The sequence below is a fragment of the Saccopteryx leptura genome, chromosome 5, assembly GCF_036850995.1.
Source record: "Saccopteryx leptura isolate mSacLep1 chromosome 5, mSacLep1_pri_phased_curated, whole genome shotgun sequence".
Lineage (NCBI taxonomy): Eukaryota > Metazoa > Chordata > Mammalia > Chiroptera > Emballonuridae > Saccopteryx > Saccopteryx leptura.
In genome coordinates, this window is record NC_089507.1 from 159,582,111 (window position 1) to 159,603,436 (window position 21,326).

The 21,326-nt window shown below is 51.7% G+C and overlaps 1 protein-coding gene across 3 annotated transcripts in view; it reads left to right on the top strand.

The window, feature by feature from the left end:
• Positions 1 to 14,153, top strand: part of KLHL29 (kelch like family member 29) — a 300,305-nt gene extending 286,152 nt beyond the window's left edge. For 2 of the 3 annotated variants that reach the window (XM_066386309.1, XM_066386310.1), the window contains exons 7-14: positions 1,983 to 2,185; positions 3,395 to 3,654; positions 4,974 to 5,172; positions 5,350 to 5,532; positions 5,717 to 5,897; positions 9,321 to 9,514; positions 9,853 to 9,997; positions 11,969 to 14,153. In XM_066386309.1, coding sequence (XP_066242406.1) covers positions 1,983 to 2,185; positions 3,395 to 3,654; positions 4,974 to 5,172; positions 5,350 to 5,532; positions 5,717 to 5,897; positions 9,321 to 9,514; positions 9,853 to 9,997; positions 11,969 to 12,152 — 1,549 coding nt within the window. In that variant the 3' untranslated portion in view covers positions 12,153 to 14,153. The remainder of the gene's footprint in view (positions 1 to 1,982; positions 2,186 to 3,394; positions 3,655 to 4,973; positions 5,173 to 5,349; positions 5,533 to 5,716; positions 5,898 to 9,320; positions 9,515 to 9,852; positions 9,998 to 11,968) is intronic. The other variant, XM_066386308.1, reaches the window with a different exon arrangement.
• The last annotated feature ends 7,173 nt before the right edge of the window (positions 14,154 to 21,326 follow it).

The window sequence follows — 21,326 nt, forward strand, 5'->3', positions numbered from 1 at the left end:
GTGAGCAGCCCTCCTGGGGCCTTGTCAGCCTGGCCCCGGCTGTGACCTGGCATGACCTCTGCAGATCGTGAAGGGCGTGAGGAGGACTGGCAGATGGGCATGTAGGGATGAGGGCAGAGGCAGCAAAGACTGAGAGGAAGAGGTTGACCAGATGGCCCCTGAGGCCTGGGCTGTTCAGAATTTCTGTGGCTGCAAGTGATCATATAATGAACTCTTTATATACTTAACCAAGTTGCCCAAGTATGCACATCCATCTCGATACAGACTAGGTGTTATAACTCTGAGTCACACACACCTGTGTGTAGGTCTGCTCAGACTCTAGCAGCACCTGCCCCTCTCAGCCGCCTCGGGGCTGGGGGGCAGAATGCCCTTTCAAACCCCTGGTCGGTGAGCCATTCTGTGGTGAGGGAGCCCTGGACAATTCTCCAAGCAGGAGGAGAGCAACTGTACCTGTCGCCTGCCAGGTCACCTCTGTGTTGTAAAGGCCCTGGGTGGCCAGCGCCCAACCAGAGAGAGCGTTGCCCGAAGGGTGGTATTTCAGGTACTGTGTGAGGAGCAGAGCCTCATGGGAAGGGTGTTGTCCAGCCTTTGTCATGTCATCTGCCTGCAGGACTTTGGACCTCGTCCAGGTCAGCCCTCTTGTTTGCAGAAGAGAAGGTTTGAGGGCCAGAGAGGTCACGGCTGCCCGCCTGTCAGTGACAGAGCTGCGGCACCCAGGTCGCTTAGCTCCCTGCTCCCTGTTCACACGGGGTGGGGGGTGAGCTCTCTCTAGGGTAGCCAGCTTCCTGCCAGACACCTCCACACCCTGCTGCCAGCCACAGGTGCACCCGAGGGACCAGGCACGAGAGTCTTGGCCTCTGGCCTCCTCAGGAGTGGGGGCATGCAGAGGTCACTCCCCAGGACCGTGGCTGAACCCAGCCCTGGGCAGAACCAGGCTTGGAGAGAAGCAGGACTGGCCCGGCAGCCGAGACGGGTGCCCAGCCAATCACTGAGAAGCCTGCCTCCTGACTGTTAATGCTCTGGGTTTTTTTCCTCCCGGTCACTTCTGTACTGGTGTGACTTTTGCTTCACCTTATCTGTTTCCTTCTAGGTCCAGCTGTAGGGCATGGCTGCCAGGCCTTAGGAGCCTTTGCAATGGTTTTGTATTTCTGTAGACACCAGATATAAACATATTTATATATTTGTGTCCCTCCCCCCCCCCCAGTTCACAAGCCCGACGCACACTCTACACGCAGGCCACTCTGACCTCTGACCCCGTGTTCCATGTGGCAGGAGGGCCCCGCCCCGGGCCAGATCCCAGGTCATGGCTGCTGGCTGTCTGTGGCGGAAGTCCTTGGTTGCTCCCCCTCCTCCTCCTCCCAGCTCTAACCATTCTGTCTGTCTGTCTGTCTCATCTTGTCCTCAGTTTCAAAGCAATGTCATGAAGGGCTTCCTTTCCATGCCTAAAAGGAAACAATATGCTTTGGGAAAGCAGTGGGGTTGAGTCGATGTTCCGGGAGAGCTTGGGGCCCTTAGTCTTTGGGGCGTTTGAGGAAGCCTCCGGGTTGGCTGTGATCACAGCCGGTTGGGAGCCTCAGTCACCTGTGGGAGGCAGAAGGGCCCCAGGCGTGGCACCTGCAGACCGCGTTTGGCAGAGACACAGGGGCCGAGAGTGAGGCTGAAGCGTATTGTTTCCCTTTGAGGCCGGTCCTGGTCCTCGTCCCCATCCACAGCTCATGCTTTTTGATTTGCATCTTTTTTTGCATGGACATGCCGAGTAGTGATAAGCAGGGTTTTCTGTTCTTTTTTGGGCGTCTCTGGTCAGACTCTTCTCTTTCAGATCCCGTGTAAGGTTGTTAGGTTCAGGCGTGTCATTGCAGTGTCCTTTGAGTCCTAAAATGAAGGGTGTGAGTGAGGCATGCAGGGAGACCTAGCCCTGTGATGAGGAGGCGGCGCCGTGGCCGCGGGGTGGCAGGTAAGGACACCCTGGTCTCTGTGCCTAGGTCGGTGCAGGACAGCAGCCAGAGCGGCCGGGAGAAGCTGGAGCTCGTCCTATCCAACCTGCAGGCCGACGTCCTCGAGCTGCTGCTGGAGTTTGTGTACACGGGCTCCCTGGTCATCGACTCGGCCAACGCCAAGACCCTGCTGGAAGCGGCCAGCAAGTTCCAGTTCCACACCTTCTGCAAAGTCTGCGTGTCCTTTCTGGGTGAGCTCAGGGAGCACGTGTGTCACCTGGGGGAGGCGGGCAGACGTGGGGAACACAGAAGCAGTACAGACTGAGAGCAGAGGGCTGTGTGTGCGCCCTCACGCCGGGTGACGCCCGAATTCACAAAGCGGTTTCAAGATGATAACTCCCTTAACTGTATGCAAGGACTCCTGCTCACCAGCATGAATGGCGGGGTCCTCTGCATTGCCTCCCCACGACTGGGCGGCTTTGTGAGGACAGATGGGGCGTGAGGGTAATGTGAGTGGTCCTTTCACGGGCAGCCTGCCCCAGCCTCACAGCCCTGTTCTCTAAACACAGAACAAAGGAACCACAAACTTGATCCCTTCACATCTGTAATTTCTGCAGCACACTCGGTATCTGCACAGGTCTAGATGTGGGGATTGTCCAGCAGACCCCCGCCCAGAGAGCACACTTCTTTTACAGTTTGGAGCTGCCCTGCTTGGGCGAGAGTAAGGAACGTGGAGTAAGGACAAGAGTCACAGGAATCCATGGCCTGGGCATGGAGTGTAGAGAGAGGACTAAGAGCTGAGCCGAGGGACAGGAGCCGTCAGGCGGCGATGGCCAGGGGCCTGAGACGTGACCCTGGGAGAACAGAGTAATCCAGAAGAGTCAAGAACTACAGCTTCAGAGTTAGGGTCCCAAAAGTATCGGTGTCCTGGGACCCAGACACTCCTAAGCAAGGGTAACCATTAGTGGGCTCTCAGGAGAGCTGACCAGACTGACCCCAGGTTAGAGGTCAGGTGGGGTGAGACTGAGGTCCATAGGAGACAGTAGGTGGGCATGGGTGGGGTGTTACTGTTCCCACACTCTAAAGTAGGAGTCTATGGCCCCAGACTCACCTGTCACACCTATGGAAGACACAATAAGCCCCCAAAGTGTGCTGCACGCCCTACCCCATGGCCCACAGGCAATAAGAAAACTGCAAGCCTGGTGCCAACACTCCATACCTCACAGTCTTCTTCTGGGACCTGCAGGGGCAGAGGCAGGCCCTGGGATAGCCAGCATGAGACGGGGCAAAAGAACCCCCAGGAAATGGACACAGGAAGTGGGCTCATGGAGACTCTGGTTCTGAAGGCAGATCACAAAGACAGGGGCCCAGAGAGGACTACAGAGTGACAGGCAATGAACCCACCCAGGTGACACCCACCCAGGGCCCTAGGGTCAGTGGTCATGTGCTCTCGCCCCCAGAGAAGCAGCTGACAGCCAGCAACTGCCTGGGGGTGCTGGCCATGGCTGAGGCCATGCAGTGCAGCGAGCTCTACCACATGGCCAAGGCCTTCGCGCTGCAGATCTTCCCCGAGGTGGCCGCCCAGGAGGAGATCCTCAGCATCTCCAAGGACGACTTCATCGCCTACATCTCCAACGACAGCCTCAACACCAAGGCCGAGGAGCTGGTGTACGAGACCGTTATCAAGTGGATCAAGAAGGACCCCACGTCCCGCGCCCAGGTGAGGCCTGCCCCTCCCTTCTTGGGCCTCGGGCCAGGAGGAAGGAAGGTAGAGGGGGCCAGCTGCCTGGTCAGACCCTTAGCGGGAGCCAGTAGGCCGGGCACAGGGAGGCTGAGGCTGCTCCCGTGGCCAGGAGACAGGTACAGGGAGGACTGGGAGATGAGAAATCGGTCACCACGGGTTCTCCAGGGCTAGCATTCCACCTGCAGGAGACCTGAGCTGACCCAGAGGCTGCAGGGCCCGGGGGACAGCATTAGGGCCCTTCAGGGAGAAGTGCGCCTGAGCCAGGGTGCCCTGGACCGCCCCCCCCCCCCCCATTGAGCTCAGACCAGCAGGAGGAGCCCCGCCCACGCTCCGGTTGTTGAGAAGGTGGCAAGCAGCTGAGCCACAGGGAAAGCACTGCACATGTGACAGGAGGGGGGCAAGTCCCTTGGAGGGGACAGCTGGAGGGATGAGAACCAGGGTCCAGGGCAGAAGGAAGGGAGGGCAGGGTCCCCAGGAAGGGCACCTGAGTCTCAGGAAACCAAGCACCTCCCAGCAGGATCTCTGGGCCAGAAAGCAGTGGCTGGAGACCCCGCTGCGAGTGGGATTTCCTTGGTTCTCATGTGTGAGGAGTCCCTGGGAGTCAGTGCAGCCGCCCAGGCACCCAGCACCTGGTCACACTCTGCCTCCCTTGTGCTTACCCCCTGCCCCTTAAGGGTCGACTTCCCCTCCAAGGCCTCCCTGGTCTCCCCGGGATTCCTGCAGTCATGTCTGAGTGGTGGTCCTGCCTCTCTTCTTCCTCCAGATTCATTTCCACCCCGCAGCTTCCCCACAGAGCGGCAGGGTCCAGGTGCCAATCTGAGGCAATGCAACGCCACTGAAGGGGTTTGTCAGTCTCGGGAAGACGCGGGTTCTGACAGTTGTGACCTGCGAGCTTGTCAATCACCATCTTCTCTCCAAAGCTGATCACCGTCAGCTTCCCTGGTCCTACCACCTGTGCACGCACACCTCCGTGGGCATTGGGCCGCCTCGATCTTAGCCCCTGCAGCCTAGCGTGCAGGGCAGGCGCGTGCCTGGGGCGGGGGTAGGAGTGAGGTGCTGAAGAGACAAATGGATGACCTGCCCCAGGGGCAGCTGCCGCTGGCCCGACCCCCTGTCCTTCCTCTTCTCACCGCTAGCTGCTGGGAGCTGTCTGGCTCTGTCGAGGCTGGCAGAGCAGAGTGGCTACCTCCCGAGCCAAACATGGACTGAGGAGCCGTGCCATGCAGTCCCAAGACAAGCCGTGAGTGGTGGCTCCATCTGCACAATCTGAGATGCCGTGTCTCTTGACCCCACAGTATGCAGCAGAGCTCCTGGCCGTAGTCCGCCTGCCCTTCATCCACCCCAGCTACCTGCTCAACGTGGTTGACAACGAGGAGCTGATCAAGTCGTCCGAAGCATGTCGGGACCTGGTCAACGAGGCCAAACGCTACCACATGCTGCCTCACGCCCGCCAGGAGATGCAGACGCCCCGCACGCGGCCCCGCCTCTCAGCAGGTACTGGGGACATGCCCAAACCCCCCAGATGCAGGTGTCATGGGGACATGCCCAAACCCCCCAGATGCAGGTGTCATGGGGTCAGCCGGACTCTGCATGGTCCCCCAGAGAGGCACGGAGTACAGATGATGAAAGTGTCGGGTTGTGTCCCAAGGGTGCCCCTCTGTGTCCCTGCAGGTGTGGCTGAAGTCATCGTTTTGGTTGGGGGCCGTCAGATGGTGGGGATGACCCAGCGCTCACTGGTGGCCGTCACCTGCTGGAACCCACAGAACAACAAGTGGTACCCCTTAGCCTCACTGCCTTTCTATGACCGTGAGTTCTTCAGTGTAGTGAGCGCCGGGGACAACATCTACCTCTCAGGTGAGGCCCCTCAGCACTGGGCTGGGGGCTGGGCGCGAGCTTCCCAACGGGGCCAAGGAAGGCCAAGGCCCAGGAGTGTCTGCTTCGAAGGTAGAGCCTTCTCCTGACCCTGGGGCTGGGCCTGCCTGGCCACGGGCCCTTCCTTACTCCCTGCCTACTCTCTGGACCTCCCATATTGCTACAGGTGGGATGGAATCAGGGGTGACGCTGGCCGACGTCTGGTGCTACATGTCCCTGCTTGATAACTGGAACCTCGTCTCCAGAATGACGGTCCCCCGCTGTCGGCACAACAGCCTTGTCTACGATGGGAAGATTTACACCCTCGGGGGACTTGGGGTGGCAGGCAACGTGGACCACGTGGAAAGGTAATGGGGCCACAGTCACACTGGGGCATCCTCAGACGTTCACTGGAAGCTAAAATGTCACTGCTCCTCCTTCCCAACAGCCTCCCAACTGAGACAACTAGAGAGTGGCCATTTGTAAGGTGACCGTCCCAGGCTCTTCAAACACAGCGAAGTGAGAGGACTGGGGGTGGGGAAGTAGAAAGGCAGCAGCTGCCAGTCGCTGCCCTTCAGGCATCAGACAAACCGGAGGCGTGAGACCCAGTGATGGGAAGGTCCTGGGTGGGTCTCGCAGGCCTGACCTGGCAGCCAGTGAATGCACTGGGGCCAGAAGCACCAGCCCAGAGTCTCACTGGAATTAGGGCAAAGCCAGAACCAATGGCCCAAATGTGTGCCCTGCTGATGGCTATGCCACTGTGTCCCTGTCAAGTGGGAGGGTACACACCAGGGAGCTCCCTTTCTCCCTCCATCCCACACATACCAGGAAATCTGTTTGTGACATCGGGAAGGACCACACACAGATCTGGCGAACCATCTAGAAATCTCCAGAAGAGACTAAGCCAATGGGCCCCAGAACCACATGTGTAAGCTTGCCCTGGGCTGGAAGTCCCAGGCTGGCTTCCCCAGGCCACTGAAAACACACATACAGAGGTCAGGTCTAGGCAGAGGAGCCAGCAGTGGAATGGGTGGAGGCTTCAGTGCAGTCCTCCTTTTGAAAAACAAGTGCCAGCCCTGGTCAGTTGACTCAGTGATGGAGCATCTGCCCAGTGTGTGGATGTCCCGGGTTTGATTCCCAGTCAGGGCACCCAGGAGAAACACCCACCTACTTCTCCACCCTTCCACCCTCCCCTCCTCTCTTCCTGCAGTCATGGCTCAATTGGAGTGAGTTGGCCCCGGATGCTGAGGATGGCTCCATGACCTCCACCTCAGAGGCTAAAAAAATGGCTCTGGTTGCAATGAAGCAAGGGCCCCAGATGGCAGAGCATCGCCCCCTAGTGGGCTTTCTGGGTGGATCTGGGTCGGGGCACATGCAGGAGTCTGTCTCTGCTTCCCCTCCTCTCACTAAATAAAAATGAAAGAAAAGTAAGTGCCCCGGAGGGTGACGCAGTCAGGCTGAGTTGGCCCCAAGTTCCAGCCAAGAGCGCCAGAGCCCTTTCCTGTGTCCTCCCCACACCCTAGCCCCCTCCCCAGCCCACTCCTCAGCTTCCAGAGAAAGCCTATCTTCCCGCGCGGCAGCTTTTTCCCGATGGAGCTACACGTACCCCTCAGCGCGTCCTTCTTCCTTGGTGGCTAATTGGACACTTGACAAACATTACAGCAACAATAGTTTCAGAGTGAGACAGGCTGGGTATGTTCACGATGGGCTTTTAACTCCCCCAAGTGGAGCCCAGAGATGGCTCAGTAACAACATTTAATTGTCATATTGATTGGGAGATAATGGGGAATTCCTCTGTTACAATGAGGATGTTAATACTGCCTCAGAACCTGGGTTGGCCCTGGTGCCAAAAGCCTTCAGTGGGACCCGCTGTATGGCCACCACGCCCCAAGCCTTCCAGAAGCACCGTTTATTATTGGATGGCCACTCATTTATCATCCAGTAATAAACACATGAAAAAGGAGACATTTTCTAGGTAGGAGTAAACTGAGCTAGATCTGTCATCCTGTCTTGCTTGTGTCAGCTATTTTTAATCTCCTAAGACATTGATTACTCATTTTGCAAACTTATACTTGTTGATAAATACAGGGATTTGTTGGAGGATCAAATACACCAAGAGGGGGGTAAGTCCCACTCCCCTTGGGCCCAGGAGCTGTTTGTTCTCCAAGGCCTGGGAGCAGCCTATGTGGGCTTTTGGGGGGGAGGGGTGACAAGACCAGCCTGGGACCCCGTAGATGCAGGAGCAGCCAGGACAACAGAGTACCGTGAGGAGCTCTGAGCCCTTCGTCGCCCCACTGCGGTCTGGCAGCTGTCCTTATAGGAATTGAACACTCGAAGACGCCTGGGTGTATGCACGCAAGTGAGGTGGAGGGTGCAGGGCTCCCAAGGAGCACAGCTGAGCCCTTTGGGCAAGTCACATTCTGTGCCGCATAGGGTAACAGGACAGCACCAGGGTGCTTTGCTCCCCGGGAAGCGCTAATGGTACAAATTGCTCTTATATCGATAATGAATGAGATGGAAGGTGCATTATAATTATATTACATTACTGTATTACAGGAATAGAGCAAGATTGTGTAATTACGGATTAAAACAACAGTGCAATAGACACACCTGTGTTATATTATTATATAAATAACTGGGTCTAATATTTTATAGCAATGTATCTCAGTAGCTGTGGTTACTGGATAAATGATAGTGGAGCGCCTCGCTGGTGGGGTCATTTGCATGTCATTAGCATATCCTTCTCAAGCAGGAAGCTGACAGATTGAGTTGACAGAGGGGCTGTGGCTTGGCAATCAGCCACCTGGAATACCAAGCTCTCGGGAAATTTGCATTTGGTGGAATGTGCCATTATACTGAAAGCCTGAAGACTAACAGTCACACAGTCTTCCAGTCTCCCAGCTCCTTCTGCAGGAGCTCTTTGGATCTCGGCCATATTGGCTTCAAAAACAAGATAACTGAACTTCTGACACTGTCCCAAAAGACACTTACTGAACCACCTGCTAGCACGTATCATTCAGCTGGGCCTTCATTCATTGAAGCTCTGCTCCTCTTTAAGGTACTTCAGCGACTTCTCAGACCCTGAGTCTGCACAGGCTCAGCAGGACGTGTCAGCTGTCCCCTCACCCCTCTCCCAGAGCCTGGGTCCCCAGCAAAGAAAGGCTGTCTTCCCAGGTCACTGAGCTGTGACCGTGTTATGGTCACACTCCAGGAGGTTCACGGGAACAAGTGGGCCCAGAAAGCACCCGTGTGCTTCCCAGGAAGGATGTGCTGGGAAACCCAAGTGTGCTGTGGGCAGCACACCACAGCGGGGTCCCGCCTTGGCTCCAAAGCCCTCGACAAAGCGGTCAACAGTGCGGTGACAGGCCCGGCCAGGAGGCCCAGAGCGAGTGCTTGTGTGGTCGGCACACAAGGAACACGATGCAGACGCTGAGGACTGGGTCCCAAGCTGCCCAGGGAGAAAGCCCTTGACGATCCTCAGATGACCAGTCTGCTGAATCCCTGTTCTCCTCTCCCTCTCAGCCGCTTTCTGTTCTCACGGTTTTCCCGGGCTGGTCGGGAACCCGGCCAGGTTCAGGAGGAAGGCCCAGAGGGCTGGTTTGGGCCGGACCGGACCATTGGTGGCTTTGAGTGGTTCATCCCAGGGCCGCAGCTGTGTGGTCCCAGGCAGCGCCAGTGCTGTCCAGGGCAGGAAGCAGAGGGTGGTGCTCCTGATGTCTGCTGCCTTGGTGGCGCTCGCACCCCACACGGGGCCACTTTGACCCTGGGCTCTTTCTGTCCTCCCTCGGCAGGTATGACACCATCACCAACCAGTGGGAGGCCGTGGCCCCCCTGCCCAAGGCAGTGCACTCTGCTGCAGCCACCGTGTGCGGCGGCAAGATCTATGTGTTTGGTGGCGTGAATGAGGCTGGCCGAGCAGCAGGCGTCCTCCAGTCCTATGTTCCACAGACCAACACGTGGAGCTTCATCGAGTCCCCAATGATTGGTGAGAACCAGCTGTCTCCTCAGCCCAGGGCCAGCTCAGCATCCCCACCTCATTATTTCACTCGGTCTCAATAGCCCAGATCGGGCAGGCTCGGCCCACAACTTCTGTGAACCCAAGTCCATGGTGGGAGGGGGAGGCGAACCCCAGCCCAGGTGGAGCTGCGGATCCTACCCCCCGACAGACGGCAAGCTGTACCGTGTGCGAGGTGCCTCCTGGCCCCAGGCCTTGTCCTCAGGGCAGTCTTTCCTGCTCCCTTCCTCTGGAGACCCCCCCCCGAGGAAAGACACAGGGGGAGACAGCCAGGAAGCCATGCCCTGACCGCCCTGCTCTCCCCACAGACAACAAGTACGCTCCCGCTGTCACCCTCAATGGCTTTGTGTTCATCCTGGGTGGAGCTTACGCCAGAGCCACTACCATCTACGACCCCGAGAAAGGGAACATTAAAGCGGGCCCGAACATGAATCACTCTCGCCAATTCTGCAGGTGAGCAGGCTGCAGCAATTCGGCCAAGGCTGGGAAGGAGGAGGAGAGGGAGGGACGAGAGGAGAGGTTTGAGCACAATGAGTGGCCACCATTCACTGACCAAAGCAGTCCCAGGCCCAGAACAGCACCCCCTGCCCGCCGCAGGTGTGGGTATTAGGGGCAACCACCCTCACCAAAGGCCAGCCCTGTGGCTTTGACTGACTCCGTCTCAAAGCCAGAGATGAAGGGCTTCTGATAGGGAGCAGGCCCAGGTCCTCAGGGCCACACCGTCTCTCAGCAGGAGGTGAGATCGTGCTGTGAGGTCAGCTCTCCCCAAGACCACTTGCCCCATTGCAGACAGGAGGCAGTACCAGGCCAGAGCTGTGCAATGCCCGACATGGGACAAGTGGCTTTTTGGGCAATGTTCTAATGGTATGATGATCCTGATGGCCTTTTGGAGCTGGACCTTGCAAGTGGCACCTGAAGTCTGAAAGCTGACTGGGCAGAAACACACACGCACCAGCCCCGCCCCGGGAAGAGAGAGGCAGAGGTCAGAGCATGGCTTGGTTCCCAGTCATCCTAGCCCTGTGGTCAGAAAAATTAAACTCCCCTGGCCAGTGAGACACAGATCTTGCTCCTCTACCCCATCTTTTCCCTGGAATAATAGGAACAAGGAATAAAAAGGAGCCTCAGACCCCCTTGTTAGCATTTCCATAGCAGATTCCTCCTGAAGACATCTCGTGCCCCTGCAGAAGTAGTCACCAAGTCCTCAGTATATAAAAAGCCTGAAGTACTTGCTGAGTGCCCACTGTTTGTGAGGCAGGCATAGCTTTAAAAAAAAAAAAAGGAAAGCTATAATCTTCTACTGACCTGTCACGTGACCTTGGACAAGGAACTTTCCCCCTCTGGGGAAGTTCTATAAAACAGGCCATTGGACGAGACAGCTGCTAAGGGCCTGGTCACATGAGGATTCCAGCCTTACTTTCCTGTCACATCCTCTAATTAGTGGCAATGTGCAGGCCAACTCTGACTACACTCCCCACTGGTAAAGACAGTTGGACTTTGAGCAGGGCTGTGGGAGGACTCCTAACCTCATCTGAGACTCAGAGTGGGTTCAGGAACTTAACGCCTGAGGGGAGGTGTAAGCTGAGTCTTGCAAGAAGAGCAGGGAAAGCATAGGCCCCAGAGGGAGGAATATGCAGGCCGTACAGCATGGAGCAATTGAGAGAGAAGGCTGCTCAGAAGTCAAGACTGGCGTGTTCTGTTCAAGGCTCAGAATTTCAGAATGGGTGAAGACTTTCAAAGGGTATCTGTTCAGCTTCAGGGATAGCCAAGAAGACATGGCCATTCGCTCAAGTGAGAGAGCAGTGCAAGCTAAAAACGTGCATCTATGTGACAAGGTGGCTTCCAGGCAGGCAGGGAGGACATGCAGAGCTCACAGGAGGGGCCACTGAAGCAGGACCAAGCCAATGGCGGCACACAGGGTCCACGTGGTCACCCTGCAGAGAGCACCCCGGGCCTTGGCAGGAAAGGGTGAAAATCGTAGTCAAGGGGCCAGCTCTCAGTTATGACTTAGGTCCATATTGTCCTGTCTGCTGGCCCGTGAGTCATGTTTCCAGCATGATTTCAGCGGTAGGCAGGCTCCATGTGGGCAACAGGCGTGATGGGACTCTGTGCCCCGATCTGGGAGCCTATACACAGAGGCTGTCATCTCTAGCCATCTTCAGTCAGTCCGGTGGGTCCAGGGCACCCAGAGTAAATAAGTGTCACCCACAGCTCCCAGGGTAGTCCAGCAGGGCATCCTGATTGGCTCCAGAGGAAAGATGTTTTTCTTACACCAGCGTGGGTCAGAGGCAGACAAGCACAGCGAGACCCCATATGCCTTTTGCAAAGGAGGAGAGGCGGCCTGCGACCAGGCAGGGCCTCGCAGAGGCTGTCTCCGGTCCGACACAGAAGCCCAGCAGCTCACGCTCTCCCTGCTTTTCCTGACAGCGCTGTGGTTCTCGATGGCAAGATCTATGCGACGGGGGGCGTTGTCAGCAGTGAGGGACCGGCGCTGGGCAACATGGAGGCCTATGAGCCCGCCAGCAACACGTGGACCCTCCTCCCCCACATGCCCTGCCCTGTGTTCAGACACGGCTGCGTCGTGATAAAGAAATATATTCAAAGCGGCTGACGTCAGCAATGCCCACACGAGACTGCGAACAAGTCTGGTGAGGCAAGTACAACTCACAATGATCAATTTTCAGCAACACCAATAAGAGGCCGACAGACACAATCAAGGAACTCACTGCGCTAAACATTCGAATACTTTCTGCATTGAATGTAGAACATCATCCCTGCCTTTGGAGGAGACCGGGCCCAGCGCTCCGAGCAGCAGGAACCAGGACCGTCCAGCGAGCGGGGCCTCAGGGCTCCGGCAAGACTTGCTCTGAACAGAGGCGCTCACTCTGCCTGGTGCAATAGAGTCTTACATATTTTTCAACTGGGAGAGAGAAGGTGATTTTTTCCTTCCTGCAGAGCAAGCTTGACCCCCTAACCACCATTGATCAGTTACCCTATGACAATATTGGGTGTTGAGCTCTTGGAATACAATCAAAGTGTCCTTACCACTTTGATTCCTACTTTTGTTTTTAACCAATCTACACTTCCAGTGGACGAGAGGAAAAGAAGGACAAGGCTGTACAACAGGGGGCTGAGGAGGCTGCTGGTCCCCGCCAGGCTGAAGAGAGCGGTCCAGCCGCCTGTGCAGAGCCGGGTGTGGCGGGAGCCGCGCTGCGGGGCCGCCGGAGGGATGGCGGGGGAGCCTTCGCCGTCACAGGTCTCCCACGTTTTTGCCGAGGACAGACAAGATGACCGTGCTAGCTTTCTCTTATCCAATATGAATTATTTAGATTTCCAAGGCATTTTCTTGATAAACAAAAGACTATTTTTAAGTACTGAGAGGAGGCCACGGGAGGGAGAAGGCGGGAATTCCCAAAGCTCTTTGTAGGCGGTGCTGGAGTGGGGGGGAGATTTGCTCTCATTTTTCTATGTGCAAAATAGAGGAGCTCTCCTGGGGGCTGGGGGTGGGTGCCCCCATTTTATTTTTAGAAAGAGTAACTCCCAGACAGCCCCAAAAAGCTGTACCTCCTGGGACATTGTCAAAGGAAGTAAAAAAAGAAACTTCTGCTCTAGAATGAAACACCGATCCAGCTCCCTCCATGAGGTAAAGCTGAGGACCCAGGCCGGGTAGGAGTGGAGGAAGAAGGTAGGATCAGTGTCTACAAAGCACAGGAGACTATTTTTGATATTTATAGCTATATATTAAGGCACCTGCCACAAGAGCTCTCAGGATGGGGACAGCCTTCTTACACCGAGCCATGACAGCTAAGGGACTGAGGGGCACGAGCAGAACCCCTCTCCGCAGAGCATAGGAACCCGAGAAGGGGAAGCCAGGAGGGAGGTAACACCGTGGCTCAAACGAGAAAGGCCTTCCCGCCAGTCCTCAGACCCTCAAACCTCACACAGTGATCGGTTTCCATTCCAGGGCAAGTGGAATGCCATCGCCACTGCGCTGTGTCAGTTGAAGTTGGTACCAAATACGCATCTACCATTTTTATATCTGGAAAGTCAACTTGCTGTCATTTCATGATAAAAAATAAAATTTAAAAAAAATTACATTACTTATAAGGAAACAAGGACAGGACACGCTTTCCATAGTTCAGCGTTTGATGACACAAACTTCCAGCTCTCACGCCAGGCGTCAACTTCTAGCACTCACAAGTGTGGCTCCCTCCCGCCGGGACAAGATGCCGAGCTTCGTTATGCAGTTTTTAATATTATTTATTCTTTTAAAAAAGTAATAAGCACAAAACTACATACATTGTATGTCATTTAAAGTATTTATGTCAAACAGGGTGCAAGTGTGAACCCAAGGACTGGAGCACAAATTTCTAACTGCCCGGGTCAGGGCTAACGTTAGCATTGGGGTGCGTCTGCCTCCAAAGGAGGTGTTAATGGTCAGCAAGACTCAGTACAGATGACATGGACATGCTGTTTCTCTCCTCATCGATCACACTGGAGCAAAACTGGCTGTTTCTGTGAATGATATAAACAGGGTTCTCTGTAATGGTATTGTACATAGTCTATGTTTATTGTTAAGTTCTTGTTATAATAAATATATTTATAGATCTAGGCTCGGGAGTCGGTGTGCTTTCTGCGCGTGCCTCCATCCTCGCCATGGGGACGGGAAGCCCCGGTGTGGACCGGCTTGTCCCTGCCGCCAGCTGCCAGGCGCTATCCCAGGCTTCTGTGCAGATCTGGGTGACTAGAGAGGCTCAGACTCCCTAGCAAGGGAACGGAGACAGCTGACAGGAAGCCCAGAATAAAGCAGTGAAAGGTCAGTGTGGACGGGGCCTTGCAGGCAGTCTGGAGTGGGCTCTGAGGGCCTCCTGTTGTAAGTGACATCTTACTGTGCGTGGGCAGCGGAGGCACTGCAAAGTTAGCTTCCCATGGGTCTAGCTCCCCTGTCTGGGATCCTTTGGGGGGGACTATGCCAAAGCCACGTGGCAACTTCAACTTCTCAGACCGAGAAGAAACGCAACGTGCTTCCTCCAGGAAGAACAACAAGGTCTGGCTTCCATCCTCAATTCAGACCAGGTGGCCTCCCTGCCTTCTGCCGTCACGCCCAAGGCTGTTCTCTAATGTGTCACGTAGGTGGACTTTGCTAAGGGCACCACTGCAATGCTTCCCAAGTAGAAAATGTAAACCACTAGATAGGACTGTACACCCTCTTGCAGGGAAAGAAGCTTAGGTTAGTAGAAGGTAGATTTACCAGCATCTCTTTTTTTTTTTTTTTTTTTTTTTTTTTTTTTTTTTTTTTGTATTTTTCTGAAGCTGGAAATGGAGAGAGACAGTCAGACAGACTCCCGCATGCGCCCGACCGGGATCCACCCGGCACACCCACCAGGGGGGCGACGCTCTGCCCACCAGGGGGCGATGCTCTGCCCCCTCCGGGGCATCGCTCTGTCGCGACCAGAGCCACTCTAGCGCCTGGGGCAGAGGCCAAGGAGCCATCCCCAGCGCCCGGGCCATCTTTGCTCCAATGGAGCCTCACTGCGGGAGGGAAAGAGAGAGACAGAGAGGAAGGAGAGGGGGAGGGGTGGAGAAGCAGATGGGCGCTTCTCCTGTGTGCCCTGGCCAGGAATTGAACCCGGGACTTCTGCACGCCAGGCCGACGCTCTACCACTGAGCCAACGGGCCAGGGCCTTACCAGCATTTCTTAATCCCCAAATCTCACCAAGACCTAATTTCTCTTTGCAAGAAAAAAAAAAATCTGAAAAAGATGGGCCACGGCAGGTGAGAATGGGAGTCCAGGGAACCTGGCGGAGGCCTTAGGACAAGGGGACGCTGTACTTGCCCAGTGAGTCTCTGCAGTGCTGTCTTCAGAAACATCAGTCCTAGACCAAAGGAGGGAGAATGTCGAGAAGAGTCCAACCGTGATGTGAAGTTACAACCTGTCATAAAAGCCAAGCAATAGGTTTGTCAGCTCCTTCACATCTCGTCTATTTTCCTAAATCAAGGGGAACATATTCTCTGGGTCTCTCTGAGGAGCCTGTGTCCTTTGGACTTAGCTCTGGGGTAGTAAACAGGTTACATTTTACCATAACAGACATGTGTGTCCACTATGTTAGGAGCCCACGGAACCACGGGGAGTCTCTCTCCTATTGGACTCAAGGGACTGCCATCAGACCTGGTCTGGGCCGTGAGAAGGTTCACTGTGACAGCCGCCAACAGGAGATGACTCACAGTTTGTGTGTGTGTGTGTGCACGTGTGTGTGTGTGTGTGTGTGTGGAGTGTGTGTGCATGTGTGGCAGAGTATTTTTAAAAAAACTCATAGCCAAGATAAGTCAGGAAAAATATTTGCAGTTCATATGACAAAGGATTAATATCCTTATTAAAGAGTCCATGTAATTCAATAAGAAAATGTTAAGTGATTCCAACTGTGAAATAGGTCATAAACAGACCCCACAAAGAGAAAACATTGCTAATAAACATTACACAAAAAAGTGCAACCCTGGTAGTTGTTAAATAATGAAACTTAAAATAACAAGGTAACATCTTCACCTACTGAATCAGCTTACCAATGCTAACAGTAAGTGGTGGGAGGAGACTTGAAGAACTGCTAAGGACTTGTGAGTCACACCCCCCCCCCCCACAACACACAAGTCATGCAAAGGGCTTTGTAAATGGAATGGCCCTCTTAGGAAGCAATGTGTCAGGTGCCATGTATCAAAAGCCTAAAGAGTACCTGACCCAGGAAATCCACTTCTGGGCATCTAGGAAATAATATAAACTCTGGGTAAGTCACAGAAGAACAACTCCCATTTATTGATACTCTATGTCAGACTCCATGCTGAGCACTTAAAGCTTGGAATCTTCCCAGTTCTTCAAGACAGGTGTGAAAGACATGCAGCAATATAGAAAACATTAGATGAGGGGAAAAGCAAGATTCATATTTGGATATGATTGTAGTTATGTACGATATATATCTAAAAATAGGTTCACATTCTATTCGTTGTACTGATGGGATTGTGATGACATTACTTTTATAATAAAGGTAACTAGTTTATTTTAAGTGGGGAATGAGGGATGGAAAGTAATCTTTCCCTATAGTCTGAAAAATTGTCAAAGATTATTTCCTACTTTGGACACCATAAGCAATGGAGACATTAGGGTTCAGAGTAAAATAAGAAAGAATTACACATAAGAAAATGATTGCTAGTAATAAGCAAGACTTATTTTTAAAACCTAAAAGTTAGGGGTGAATGGATTATATATTTCAGTCCCTGAGAGAAAATGATCATCAAATTATTCTCTGTGTTGCCTGACTGGTGGTGGCGCAGTGGATAGAGCAGCAACCTGGGACACTGAGGTCCCAGGTTCAAAACTCCAAGGTCACTGCCTTGAGCGTGGGCTCAGCAGCTTGAGTGCAGGGTCACTGGCTTGAGTGTGGGATCACCAACATGATCCCGTGGTCACTGGATGGAGCAACGCTGCACCCCCCATTAATGCACATATGAGAAGTAGTCAATGAACAAATAAAGTGATGCAACTACAAGTTGATGCTTCTCATCTCTCTTCCTGTCTCTCCCTCTCTTTCTTGCTAATATATATATATATATATATATATATATATATATATATATATATATATATATATTCTTTGTGTTCTTGGAAGTTCAAGTAAGATAAAAAAGACAAAATGAAGGAGGAAAAATTTTAGTTCAACATAAGGATACATCTATGAGCGCTAAAACTCGGTAATTAGCGAGCAGGATCTATATTTATATAACATAACCGCACACATTATCTCCTTTTATCCTCTCAATTACCCTCAAAGGCATAGGGCATCATCTCCACTCTTCAAAAGGAAAAAGTCTCAGAGAAGTTAAGGGACTTGTGCAGTCACAGCCATGCCATGCCCCAGTGTCCTCCATATGCTGGTACAGAAGATAGTTCCCACCACTGCACAGGGGCGGCCTCAGGTTAAGTAGAGATTTAGGCTAAGTCACATTAGTATTCAGGCCCAGCTCAGGGAGAAGTCAGAGGGCCTGGGCCACATCATATGGTCCCTCCAAGCCTGTCTGCTGTTGTCTCGTTCTTATGACTCCAAAACTAATCTCCTTCCTCCTCCCCAGCCTATCTCACTAATCTAAAGAGAATTTTGTAATGTGATATTCTGCTCTGGGTTAGACACAGTCCTCTTAAGAGGGAAGTTTTGAAATGCCTGCTAAGAGTCTCAGCAGCACACTGGTTTCCTCCAGCTGAAGGCTTGGCTTTACCCAGGAAACGGGGTGGGGGGGGTGGTGAGAGCACACTAAAATGTCAGACCACCCATCACTGTCTCCTTTGAAACTCCTCCCGTGAGTCTTCACTGTGCAAGGACATCTTCGGGAGTTTGCACCGTTCTTGCCAAGCACAACTCCCGGCCTGGGAGAGTCCAGGGGAGAGCACGCTGGCCCTGGCTGGCCATCCTTGGCCCCAGAGGGAATGTCATGACCTTGGCACCCCAGGAGACAGAGGGGAAAGTGCTTCCTCATCCTACTGAGCATGCTCAGCTGTAGCTGTAGGGGACTTCACCAAATTGCTTTTTTTTGTGTGTGTGCCAAATTGCTCTTAAAAGCATTTATCATCCTGCCATAATCAATGTGTATGGGAGTGTCCATTCCCCTGCACCCTCACCAATACTAAATATTGGCAGACTTTAAAATTTTTGCTAATATCACACATGAAAAATATTTTTTGGCCTCTTGTACCACTATCTGTAAATTTCCTTTATATCTTTTGCTAGTTTCTTGTATGTTTTTATTTACTATAAAGTTGTGTTTTATTTATGGGATCTCTTTATGTCTTATAACCCTTAATAACCCTCTCTCAGTCATATACACAGTAAATATATATTTTCTCCCACTTCATCATTTGTCTTTGAAATTTTGTCCTTCATTGTAGAAGATCTTAAATTACTATGTAGTCAAATCTAGCTGTTATAGTTCAGAATGGTTTCCTTTACCCTGAGTATATATTTTTTAATTCTCTTATATTTATTTTTATCCTACTATTTTTTTCCATGTTTACTTCTTAAATCCACTATCCTGAAATGTCTTTGTGTAAATGCAAAATAGAACACTAACATTTCCCCTCACTCCATGGACCACCCATTGATCTGGTTCCCGTTAATTAATCTTTTTGATTTGAGATGCCAACTTTGCCTGACCAGGCCGTGGCGCAGTGGATAGAGTGTCGGACTGGGATGTGGAGGACCCAGGTTCGAGACCCCGAGGTCACCAGCTTGAGCGCAGGCTCATCTGGTTTGAGCAAAGCTCACCAGCATGGACCCAAGGTCGCTGGCTCGAGCAAGGGGTTACTCGGTCTGCTGGAAGCCCGTGGTCAAGGCACATATGAGAAAGCAATCAATGAACAACTAAGGTGTTGCAACGAAAAACTGATTATTGATGCTTCTCATCTCTCTCCGTTCCTGTCTATCTGTCCCTGTCTATCCCTCTCCCTGACTCTCTCTCTGTCCCTGTAAAAAAAAAAAAAAAAAAAGAGAGATGCCAACTTTATCTTCTATTCCCATAGATATAAACCTGTTTTTGGTCTATTAATCTATTGATCTTATTGCCTCTCTCTCTCTCCATCATAATTTTATAATAAATCTTGATATTTTCTATGGCAAATATCATCTTGTAATTATTTTTTAGATGTAATTTTAAAAAACTCCAAAAATCTCTAGGTTATTTTGAAGTTTTAACATCTTCTAAGTAAATTTGTTTTAAGATAGGTGTTATGTATTCTTTTTGAAGCTTAATCCTGTTGTTTTCTAGTTTTTTGTTACTACTGTGAATGGGCTTTTTTTGCTCCATTACATTTTCTGTTCATTAAAAATATTTATATATTTAAAAGTTGTTGATTTCTCTGTTTTTTGTGGTGTTGTTTTTTTTATTTGTTTGTTTGTTTTTAAGTGTTTTCACATCTGGGTCAAGGAGCTAACTCAAATGAGGACCCATCTCCAAGAAGTCCACCTTTTCCGGGCAGCAGACATAAGATCGCCCAGTACTCTGTGTTCACCCGAATGCATAACCACGAACTCTGCTGCCCTCTAACACTGGGCCGGTCACTTGAGTGTCTTGCCTTATGACAGGTGAGGACACTGCCTTTGAGTGGATCATACTAAAGAAAGACTACATTCTTGGCAGGCAAGGGACATGTCCTCCTTCTGCGCCCACAGAACACCTCACCCTGATAAGTAGTGACAGATTACCCAAACTCTGTGGCGGCAGAGAAAATGTGTTCCATTATGAAAAGTAGACGCGCAAGGCCTCCGCTTCGTGCACTACGGCCACCATCCATGTTGCCCACAGAGGACTACAGCAAGCATCGTTTTTGTTAAAGGGGCCGTGTTTACTACGTACACAGAACCCTTCCTCCCCCCGTGAGGCCAGCCACCGCTCCGGGCGAACCCCTGCGCCAGGGGGCCATTGCTGCCCTTTCTCTCTAGGGTTTTGGCTCTGGGGACCCTGCATCCATGGCAGTGAAACTCCATCACTGAGGCAATTCAGTTCACCCTGCATTCTCTAAGTATCTTTCCGTCCGCCGTAAGCCCTCATCGCTCCTCACCTTGGTTCTTATAATAGCCTCTTCCTTTAACATCACAGCTTTATCAACATACAATCCACCTATGATAAAATTCACCCTTTTCAAGTGTATACAAGTCAGTGGTTTTAGTCCATTCACAGAGTTGAGCAGTCACCACCACTAATTCCAGAAAATGCTCATCCTGTCAAAAAGGACCCTGTATCCGTGGGCAGTCGCACTCCCCCTCCCCTGCCCCCAGCCCAGGGCTAACCCTGATCTCCTTCTGTCTCTATGGGTTTGCCTATGATGGACACTTCCTGGAGATGGAATCATACAGGGTGTTCTTCTACCTCAGGCTTCTTTCACTTAGCATCGTGTTCTCAGGATTCGTCATGTTGTAACATGCATCAGTACTGCATTCCTTTTCATGGCCAAATAATATTCCACAGCACAGATACAGATATATAAATATATAATGGATATATATATAAAAACAGATACACTTTGAATATCCATTCATCAGCTGATGGACATTAGGTTGCTTCCATATTTTAACTATTAGAAATAACACTGCAATAAACATTTGTATACTGTACACAGCATGAGATTAAATAAATTTGGGAAATGCCGGGTTTAACAAGTTTAAATGAGTTTCTTTACTATAGGATTTCTCAGAGCCAAAAACAGACTAACATTCACCTTAATTTTATTATGCATGAGGCAGTATTTCAAACTTACTTGGCCAAAAATCTAAAAAACTTCTCCTCTAAATTATGATAACAGTTCAAATAGTCACATGGGATCCTGGGATCAATATGTCTGCTCATCTTTAGAACTGCCAAAATACTTCTTAAGGAAAATTGACACATTTTCATATGGTAGCAGGAAAAAACAAGATCAGTACTCTTTGAAGTCAATAAAATCCTTCTGAATACAGCAAAATGTTTCACCATAATTTTCTAAGTCCCCAAAAGACCTTAGCATCTCTATTTAAACAGTAATGTTAAAAAACTGGGGAGAAATTTAAACAATCACAAAACAACTGCTCTACACAACAACTAAAATACCCAACCCACATGGGCCCTGATAGTTGCAAAAGTGTAACCTGACATTTTCTGAAAAGATTCTTGGGAATTTTGTGCTTTGTTAATTTTGAACATGAAAATCTTCTCGATAAGTCAGCTGTAGCAAAGAACAGAGAACACAATCACTGTCCCATCAATATTTAAA